Source organism: Pelecanus crispus, chromosome 7, assembly GCF_030463565.1.
Source record: "Pelecanus crispus isolate bPelCri1 chromosome 7, bPelCri1.pri, whole genome shotgun sequence".
Lineage (NCBI taxonomy): Eukaryota > Metazoa > Chordata > Aves > Pelecaniformes > Pelecanidae > Pelecanus > Pelecanus crispus.
The window spans coordinates 2027426-2037878 of record NC_134649.1 but is presented as its reverse complement, the minus strand read 5'-3'; the positions used below and the strand labels follow the sequence as shown (position 1 = coordinate 2037878).

General features: G+C 56.2%; 1 protein-coding gene across 1 annotated transcript; it reads right to left on the bottom strand.

Moving 5' to 3' along the window:
* Positions 1–648: 648 nt before the first annotated feature.
* Positions 649–8765, bottom strand: CLN6 (CLN6 transmembrane ER protein). Its single transcript, XM_075713813.1, has 7 exons — positions 8683–8765; positions 7498–7612; positions 6639–6737; positions 3880–4068; positions 3672–3727; positions 2140–2262; positions 649–937 (listed from the first exon to the last, which is right to left on the bottom strand). Exons 1-7 carry the CDS (start codon positions 8763–8765, stop codon positions 649–651), a joined length of 954 nt encoding a protein of 317 aa, XP_075569928.1.
* Between the last annotated feature and the right edge of the window lie 1688 nt (positions 8766–10453).

Genomic DNA, 10453 nt, shown 5'->3' with positions numbered 1-10453 from the left:
CGCCGGCCAGGTCCTGCCTGCACCCTGCGCTCATCACCCTGACGCCGATGGCCGGGACCCTGGGGGGCTCCCCGGGGAGGCACGGCCGAGCGGAGCCGCCGTGCAGATGCGAGGTGGGGCGGCTCAGCCCCTTCCCGGCATGTTTACTCGGCTGGGAGCAGCGTGGGAGGAGCGGATACATCTCTCCGTGCCAAGACACCGGGAGGGCGAGAACGCTCTTGATTTCCCGGCAAACCGCTCCCGCTAAAGGCGGGGGTGCTCTGCGGGGCGGCGATGGTGGCACCGGGGGTTCGCCGGCAGCGAGGACCGCGGTGAGGCTGGGATGCTGCGCCCCTGCTCCGGGACGGGAGGGATTTGGTGCTGTCCCGTAAGCACCTGAAAAAGTCCAGCGTGGAGCCGGGTTGTGTGATCGTGAGGGCTGGCAAAGCCAGGAGGACGCGCCTGCCACGGCCCTGGCTGCGAAGCGTTAAGTCGCAAAGATTATTTTTTCCCTTTTGTTGAAACACCCCCTCCCTAGCTAGGTCTAGTTAACATACGATACGTCTTGCAGCTAATGTTGGTCAGGAATTTATTTGAAATACATCTACATTAGAAAAACTAGATTTTTTTTTTTTTTCTTTTCTTCAAATCGCTCTAAAATATCAAAACTTATAAACTTTCCTTTGCTGCATGGAGGTTGTTCATGTGCAGGGTGTAAAACGCCCACGGCTCGGGGATATAGATCACGCCAGGGTACTTCTTCCTGAGAATTTTGTCATTCCACAGCCAAACCACCCAAACAGCGATGAGGACCAGTGTGATGATGAAGGAGTAGAAGAGAAAAAGCCCATTGCTGTCCAGGACGAGTCCTTTGCGTTTCTGGTGCATCACTAAAGCCATCATGGCAAAGAAAGTGAAAATGTAGAGGATGAAAATCTGACCCTCCGTCACGAGGTACCTACAAAGCAAAAACACCCGTTAGTGCCGCCGGGAGAAAGCACCGGCGCTTCCAGCTTTACCTGGGGTCAGCGTCTCGCCCTTCTCCCTGCTCTACATCCAGACAGAGCTGCGCTGCTTTCTCCTGCCAGCTTTTACGCTGCAATTTCACGTTTCTCATCAGTAATTTAACAACAGAGCTACGGGCTTCATTAGGAGACCGGGTAAAGAAACGCGCGCCCAGTACGGGATTTGAAAGGTGCGGGGCTCAGTTTGTGCATGCGATGCTTAAAGGCAGAACCGAAGCCAGGCGCTGGCTGCAGCTCGAGGATGTTGTGCTCGTTTAGTCCAAAAATCCACTGCTCCCCCTGCGCTGCGCCTGGCAGCGGCCAGTCCTGAACGGGTGTTAGCGGGGGGAAGGAGGAATTACGCTCCCTGGTTCTTCAATGGCTAGCACGCGAGCTGCGGAGAGTCACGCCGGTATCTTTAAAAGGAAGTGCAATGGGGTGACTGGGAACTGACCACATCTTCCTGATGATTTTGACTATCAAAAATTAATTTACTGTATAAAAAGTCTCAGCAGGGGGCAAAGCCACGGGCAAGAGAGAACATCATCTCTGAAGATGAATGAAAAGTTGTTTGGCTGCCATCGGGGAAACCGTTTGGGAAGATGAGGCTAATGAAAATGGGAAATAAATACGGCCTCTCTCAAAAGGCGATTTGGACCCACAGGGCGAGCCGAGGAGGCAGCATCTGAGCATCACCCAGGTGGCCTGGGCTCGCTCTAAAATCCCTGGCCAACGGGTGGGAGCATCCCTATTGCCACCAACAACCCCAGACCACGGAGATGCGCTGCAGGCACCGGGCGACCGCCCCAAAATCATCGGGGAACTGTAACAGCGCGGCGAACGGCAGCCTCTGAAGCGGGGCAGCCGGCAAGCACTGCGGAGGCTGGACGCTGGAGCTACAGCAACAGCAACACGACCGACCGTGCGGCTGAGGGAACACCCCAAGCAGGGACGGGAGCGACCCTGAAGTTGTCCCAACTTGCAAAGCGGCTGCAAATTTCAACCAGATTTGATTTTTTTTTTTTTCCGGACCTGCAGAGCAGAAGCTGGAAGTTCTGCCTTGGGGAATGGAGAGCCCCTGCCTGCACGCTGCCGGGCTGCCTGCGGTACTCCCTCGTCGTCCCTCGCCCACCCCGAGCGGGCAGAAGCCGCTTACCAGTAATAAAGGCTGCTGGGCCCCATCAGCAGCAGGGCGGGCACTGGCATCCTGCTCTCCTCTTCAACAGGGGTGAAGCAGCCGGTGAAATATATAAACAGTATCAGGAAAAAAGGGATGTACCTGCAAGCAGAAACAACGCGCCGCTCGCCGGTGTGGCCCTGGGAAGCATTTAAACCCCCCCCACACCCCCAAATCTAAACCACGCACTGAGGCGCTTCCTATGCTGAGCCTGTGAGTGAATCTGGTGAAAGAGCGGAAGCGGGGGCGGGTGAAGCAGTGGGGCGTGGGGTCCCGCTCCGTGGGGTCCCGCGGTGCCAGGCAGGGCATTGCCCCTCTGCCAGCACCACAGCTCTTGCTGCGAGATTGCCGCTGCGTCCGTACGACAGCCGAAGGGCTGGGGGTGCCGGGCTGCTGTACGTCCTGGCTGCACCCAGTGCTCCTGCAGCTAACGAGGCTTCTGGGGCTCTCGCAGGAAAAGCCCGAGTTTGCTGATGAGGTCAAACGCCGGGCTCAAGCGCTCATCGAATTTGTCACGCTCCCAGGCTCTAGGAGGCTGTTTAAGAGCGCTGTGTTGTGTTAAAAGCTGAACTGCGGGAAAGCAGGACGTGGACCGGGATTTCAACAACCTAACAGAGCCCTTTTATTTTTTTTTCATTTTAAAAATAATTCATTTCATTTCATTATCCCAGTTCATTTTAAAAGAACGGGATTTGCTTGCGCCGCAGCACTCGAGGAACAGCAAATAAACCGGGAAAGCCTGATGGGGGAGAAATTTCCCTCCGCGCTCGGAGAGGTTTCAGGCTTATCTGGCAGCAGATAAGGGCTGGACAGTCCTTTCTGGGGTCTTCGGCGCTGGCAGGACACAGGACACGTCGGCAGCACCGGGTGCTGCTCAGGCGGGCAGGAGCACGCCGTCCCGCTGCAACAGGCACTTCTAGGGTCAGCTTGGGGTGCTGGCGCTGAAATCGGCCCCTAACTGAGCTCCCTGGACCACCCTGCCCAAACGGGCTCTGTTACTGGGCTGCACTGGTCTGGCTACGCGAGCAAGCCGTCCCTCTCACCGGGGAGTCGCTGAACGGCTGCACGGCAAAGGAGGGGAGCGAGCAAAGGGCTAGAGAGGCCGGGCAGAGCCGGGTTGGGTTGGGGTCAGCTTCCAGAGGAGCAAAAACGTGGGTGGTGACAGCCAAGGAGCCTGCGGGGCCCCCAGACCCACGCTGTAACTTCTCTCTTCACCCGGGCGCCCCGTGGGAGGTGGCCGAGGACAGATGAGCCGTTCCTCTGGCCCCTACGGCTGTCAAACAGCTGCCACGTCCCAGAAATATCACCCAGACGGAGACAAAACTAGGGGGAACGGGCATGTTCCAAGGGAGAGACCCACTGTCCTCACACTGGCTATGAGAATGTTATCCCCAGCGAGCTCTCATCCGCTGCGTTTTATTTTTTTTTTACGTATTAAGCTACGATCAGATCAGATCTGCCCTTCCTTGTATTATGTTCCGAGGCCTCTAGATAGACTGTAAATTGCTTACCACATCGAATGACCTAAATATTCATCGTAGTAGTACAGCAGCTCAAAGGAATCAATCTGCAACGCAATGAAAAGAGATTTAAAAGGGCAGGGGGAACAGGATGCTATTAAATAAGCAATTAATATGCTTTTTTTTTAAGTGCTTGTATAAAACACAGCCATTAATATACTTTTTTTTTAAGCGCTTGCATAAAACACAGCCTCTTTACCAGTGTCTCTGGCTTCAGGTTCTTGATGATGGGATTCTCTCTTACAGACAGATGGTGCTGGTAGCCGCTGAAAATCAGGCGATGGTTTACGGAGTCTCCGACCAAGTGGATGCTGGCTCCCATGACAAACATGATGATGCTGACGTAGACCATTGATCTCGGTAAGGTCTTGGGGGATCTCTCGATGAGCTAAAACCAGAGAGACGTGTTGAACAGCAAGGAGGTACCGGCAGAGACACGCGACAACTTCTGCCCTCCCTGACTTCACGGTGCTTTGCAGAAATCATCTACACCCAAGCAGGGGCTTGCAGAAAGCTGCAGGTTGTGCTGCCGTAGCGGCTGTGAGCTGCTGCCTGCCGCGGCCGGGGAAAGCAGTTGTCCCCCAGGGAAAGCGGTGCGACCGCACCAGAACGAACTGCCCCGATTGCAGCTCTTTGCCTAAGCACATCTCAGACACGTTTCCACCAGCCTGCGTGGCTTTCAGGTTCGAGTACAGGCTTTATCGCTGTTTGCAACAATAAACACCGCGTGGTTTTTGCCCTTGCTAAACCTTTCTGCAAAGCAGCATCCTTAACCTGAGTCAATGCTTAGACTGAATCAGTGACCCAGTACTTCTAAAAGAGTACTCAAAGCAGTTTCTTCACCAGATGCGATCAAAACCCATTAATGAGAAGTAAAAAGGCAGCTGCTTTCCCTAGCCGGCTCTGGCAGGCTGTCTGTGCCCTCCAGTGGCAGCGAGAGCCTCCAGCAGCTCTCCAGCTGAGCTCTCCAGTGCTAAGAGACACTTGCTCCTTTAGAATTCTCCGCTGGATGATTTTCAAAAGGCTCTTGTTGGGTTTTCTTCTTTTTTTTTTTTTTTTCCTTTCTTCCTAGTGGAATCAGACTCGCCTCCCTCTGTACTTGCTTGTAAGGAGGAAGCTGCATTTAAACCCCTATCTAGAAATCCCTAAGTACCAGCACAACCGGTTGAGGCGACCTTTTGAACGCCGGCTTTGGTGAGGAGCTCTCCCCGTGCCATCTCCCGGTCTGCCTGGGTCTGGGCGGAGGCAGGCACGTCAGGCTGGCGGGGAGCCTGCTGCTTGCACCCTGGGCTGAGCCCTTGCAAGCCCGGCTGGGGACGCGGAGCAGGAGCTGCTCCCCGGGAAGGAGCTCCCCACTCAGCCGGCAAAGCAGGGAAGACCTCGAAAGACGTAAATCCCAGCTCAAGGGGTTCAGGCTTTGGAAGCGATGCCGAGCCGGCCTCGGGAACCGCGGGTCGGGGGGGACACGCATCAGCCCAGCCCCAGGATCAGCTGAGGCCACCGCCGCCTCCCTGTTGCCAAATCAGCTTTGCAGCCCTTCATAAACAGCGAAAAGCTCCTTATTTGTGTTTAATTTTGAGGCTTAACTTTCCCTTTCTCTGTAACTGCTGTATGAACGTCAGAGGAGTCAGCGAGGACGAGTAGAGCGAAAAGTCCAGGAGAGCTCTCGTCTGATGGAAAAGGACAGTGGGACACGGCCTTCGAGGGGACACTGGGCAAAAGAAATGCACCCTGAATAACAAATGGATTTTTTTCTGTGGACCAACCCTTCATGCTGTGCTGCCAGGGAAGTCCAAGACAGCAAATTTTAACCTGATGAGGACCCAGCCTGCAGAAATCGGCCGTGTCAGACTGTGACGGGTCAGACCGAGCTTCAGAGCTTTCACGTCCCCCAAAGGACCAGATCCTGAATATTCCTTTTTGGCCACAGTGGCATTTTAAAATCTCCCAGACAGACTCAGGAGAGAGAGAATCATTTACATCTTAGGAAATAATTCAATTTCTAGCTAATGGAGGTTAAAATATATTTATAATTGCTTTCTTCTGGCTGCTAAGTGTTTAATATAAGAAGGTTTCTAATGATACGACAGTCTTTAACCTCATAAATGGTTTACATGATCCAGTGGCTGGCAGCTGAAGCAAGATAAATTCAAGCTGAAGATACAATTCTACTGTCGAAGAGCAAATGTAATTAAGCTCTGAACAATTTAGAAAATCTACTATAGTTCCAGCTGCCTCATAAGGTCTTTTAAGTCATGGATGGATGTTGTCTTAAAAATACGCTTTGGCTCAGCCAGGGCGAAGGGCTCTGACCCCTCCTGAATCCAGACTTCCCAGGGGATGCGATTTGCTTTGTATATGCAGGAAATTGAGTTGGATTAAGACGCTCACTGCCCTGCTCTTTAAAAGGTGGCACCACAAACTCCTCCTGGAGTGGCAAACCTCTAACGTACGGTGGGGCCGGCTCGCTTGCAGGAGTTTGCGAATAACCAACGTTTGTTCAACAAGTTTAGATTGGATATTAGGAAAAATTTCTTCATGGAAAGAGTGGCCAAGCACTGGAACAGGCTGCCCAGAGAGGTGGGGGAGTCCCCATCCCTGGAGGGGTTCGGGCAGAGGTGGCACTCTGGGACATGGTTTAGTGGGCATGGGGGTGTTGGGTTGATGGTTGGACTGATGATCTTAGAGATCCTTTCCAACCTTAATGATTCCTAGTTTTACTTTCATTAAAAAATAATCCAGCCACCAAGCCAGGAAACATGAAATTATTACTCCCCCCTTAATTGGTTTAGTAGTGGACTTGGTAATGTTAGGTTAATGGTTGGCCTGGATGATCTTAAAGGTCTTTTCCAACCTAAACGATTTGATGATTCTATGGAACTCTTAGCCTTTACAAAACTGTATTGTTTGCCCTGGTAATATTAAGAAAAAAAGTAACACCTGCACCTCAAGGTTTACCTTTAGCAGAAGAAATGGTGTGATAACATTGTAAGCCATGTGGAAATAATCTCCAGCACTTGGTTTGTTTAGAGGAAACCACTCCAAAGGTAGGATTATCTGAGGAGGGGGGAGAAAAAAGCACATCAGTATAGCCTCACCACCCAGCTCGCGATCACAGCCCCGTCATGGGCTGAAAGACGGGGAGAGAGAAAATCTTTGCTTTGGACTGCCGCTGCTTGCTAATTGCCAGCTTGATTTCCCGTAGCTGTTAGTAACGAGGTTGGGCAGCTCTTCTTGCGGTAAAGCATCCCTAAAAGCGCAATCTGGAAGCGGGTGCTAAACGCACGGCGTATTTACGTCTCGGCCGTTCAACTCCTGCAGCGCTGCCCGAAGCCGATGCCGTGAAGTTGTGTGGCCAAGCGAGCGAGCAAGGCGTTCGGGAGTCCTGCAGCAGCGGATCTCTGTTAACTCTCTGCCACGTGCAGATGCCAGCAGTAAAAAATTACGTTTGAGGGTAATGGCCACTTCTGCCCTTCACCATTTAGAGAGCAGGAGTGCCAAGCTCTGGAGATACAGGCAAGGCATGGGGAAGAGCGGTAGGAATCTCTCCAGGTAACTTTTGTTATGAAAACGTAAAGATGTGGGATAGACGACATGGATACCATCCCCGTGACTGGAGCAACACGCTTGGTAGCAGTTACTCACACCAGTACGTCGCAGCGGTCCTCGCCTCAAGGACAGCTCCTCAAGGGCATCGCTCTGGGGTAGAAAACAGCCCACGGGTCTACGGGGGACCGCCACGGCTCTGCCACCCTGTCCCCCACCCTAAAGAAGTTGAGCGCAAGCAAAGCAGCGGGCCTGCCTCTGCCACACTCACCATCGCGATGGGGCGCCCGAAGTCCAGCACCCAGTTCTGCAGAGTGAAGTAGAACCACAGATCAAAATGAAACGGGGAGGTCTTGAAGGTGTCCTCGTTCTTCACCGCCCCATGCCTAGAGGTGACAGAAGTGACAGTGTCAGCCTGAAGTCACGGAACAGGGTTCTGAGCAGACTCCAGGTCTGCATCCCTACCCAAAACCTGTGCTTCCCTGGCTGCCGGCGCGGCTCCGGGCTTTGGGATCTGTGGAATAACAACAAAGTTGAGAGGCCGAAGAGAGGAGGCGGCAGTACAGAAGGGCAAAGCGTTGTTAATAAAACCTGGCACATCCCCGTAAGAAGGCTCTTCCTGGCCGAGAAGTGAGCACAAAAGCAGGATGAAAAGCTTAAGTGCTGAATTAAGTGCAACTATTTTTAACTTTTGCATGACAAAGCAAAAATTCAACTCCTGTGGCACTTCTGCTGAACGCCAAAGATGCACGGATGCCTGGCGGTACTCGAGCACAGGGACGCTCTGGGTGCACCATCACCTTCAGCTTCCGCTCTGACCATCCTCCTCTTCTGCCTCTGCAGAGCACGGCCCGATCCAACCCCGCTGAAGTCTTTCCACCAAATAAATAACCCCCCAGCACCACCGGACCTTCCCCTCCCGACAGGAACAGCGGACGAACCGCTCTCCTGCGGCGCCGAGACCCGAACGGCGCCAGCCGCATCAGCCACGAGCTTGCGCTACCCAAGCCCATGGTCCAGACCCGATGGATGGAGGAGGAGGATGGTGGGACCCTGGACGAGCCGGCGTGCCCTGGATGAGCCGGGACAGCCGCGGCTTCCTGGAAGAAGCTGTCAAACCCTGGACCAGCTGGGGTTCCTGGACCAGCTGGGATAACCCAGGTAAACCAGGATGCCCTGGACGAGGCTGCGGTGCCGAGCTGGGGAACCCTACACGAAGCTGGGGGACCCCGACCCTCTGGGACACCCGGGATGGGGTGCTGGTAGCCAGGATGGGGTGCTGGTAGCCGGGATGGGGTGCTGGTAGCCGGGATGGGGCTGGGGGGCCCGGGGGGAGGTGTGGGGGGGTGGGATGATGCCGGGGGGGCTTGGGGCAGGAGGAGCCGGGGGGGCCTGGGTGGGCTGGGGACCCCCGGGGAAGGGGCAAAGGGGGTTCCCGTGCCCCCCCGCCGCTCACCTGCCCGGGTAGAGCGGCCCGGCGGGCTGGGGGGAGCCCGGGGCCGCCGCCGGGAACGGCCGCCGCCGCACCGCGCCCTGCATCGGCCCGGCCCGGCCCGGCCCCGCTGCTCTCGGCCCCGCTCGGCCCCGCTCCTCCCGGCCAGGCTCCGCCCGGGCCCCGCCTCGGCGCCGGGGGATGAGCGGCGGCTGCGCGGCCGGGGCCCGGGACCGCCCCGGCGGGGGCGGGACGGGACGGGACGGAACGGGCGGGCCTGGCTCGGCTCGGCTCGGCTCGGCCCAGCCCAGCCCAGCCCAGTTCAGCTCAGCCCAGTTCAGCCCAGCCCAGTTCAGCTCAGCCCAGCCCAGTTCAGCTCAGCCCAGCTCAGTTCAGCTCAGCCCAGCCCAGTTCAGCCCAGTTCAGCCCAGTTCAGCTCAGGCCAGCCCAGTTCAGCTCAGCCCAGTTCAGCTCAGCTCAGTTCAGCCCAGTTCAGCCCAGCCCAGCTCAGCCCAGTTCAGCCCAGCCCAGCCCAGCCCAGCCCAGTTCAGCCCAGCTCAGCCCAGCCCAGTTCAGCTCAGCCCAGTTCAGTCCAGCTCAGTTCAGCTCAGCCCAGTTCAGTTCAGCTCAGCCCAGCCCAGTTCAGCTCAGGCCAGCCCAGTGCAGCTCAGCCCAGCACAGCCCAGCTCAGCCCAGTTCAGCTCAGGCCAGCTCAGGCCAGCCCAGCTCAGCTCAGGCCAGCCCAGTTCAGCCCAGCCCAGCCCAGTTCAGCTCAGCCGAGCCCAGTTCAGCTCAGCTCAGCCCAGCCCAGCTCAGCCCAAACCTGTTCAGCCCAGCCTGGTTCAGCCCAGCCCAGTTCAGCCCGGTTCAGCCCAGCCCAGCCCAGTTCAGCCCGGTTCAGCCCAGCCCGGTTCAGCCCAGCCCGGTTCAGCCCAGCCCAGTTCAGCCCGGTTCAGCCCAGCCCAGCCCAGTTCAGCATGGTTCAGCCCAGCTCAGCCCAGCCCGGTTCAGCCCAGCCCAGTTCAGCCCAGCCCGGTTCAGCCCAGCCCAGTTCAGCCCAGCCCAGTTCAGCCCGGTTCAGCCCAGCCCAGCCCAGTTCAGCATGGTTCAGCCCAGCTCAGCCCAGCCCGGTTCAGCCCAGCCCAGTTCAGCCCAGCCCAGTTCAGCCCGGTTCAGCCCAGCCCAGTTCAGCCCAGCCCAGTTCAGCCCGGTTCAGCCCAGTTCAGCCCAGCCCAACCCAGTTCAGCCCAGCTCAGCCTTCCCCTCGCCGTGCTCTCCCCGTTCAAAACCCAGGCAGCGCATTTGATTTGCCTTCCCTCTCCAAAGCACAAATCTGTTGCTGTTTTTAAAAGAGAGGCAAAGGAGCAAGGCGACATTTAACTCCTTAATTGCTCGTCAGATGAGCAGCTCCTGGCCCGATGCACAGCCACGCCACACCAGCGCTCACCCAGCCAAGCAAATGAGACGCAGAGGTGGGAAAAGGCTGGCGGAGAACGACACGGAAAATACAGACCGTCCCATGCAATCACTGTCTCGGCGTAAGCCCGAGGTTTAATGGAAATAAGGTGGTGGAGCACAGCGTGGCTCTGCCTCAGATTTCGCTTATCGCCACGAGCGGATCGCTACGTGTGCCAGGTCTCGCCTCCGTTAGCCGGGAACGAAATAACTTGGGTTCTGCACCCGCACGGCGTAAAGCAAACGGTTGTTGTTGCTCTGATAAGTCAGGAGACACGGATGCTGTGCTCTGTTCCCTCTCCCCCATTTTGACCAGATAAATGCCATCAGGTCGGGACGA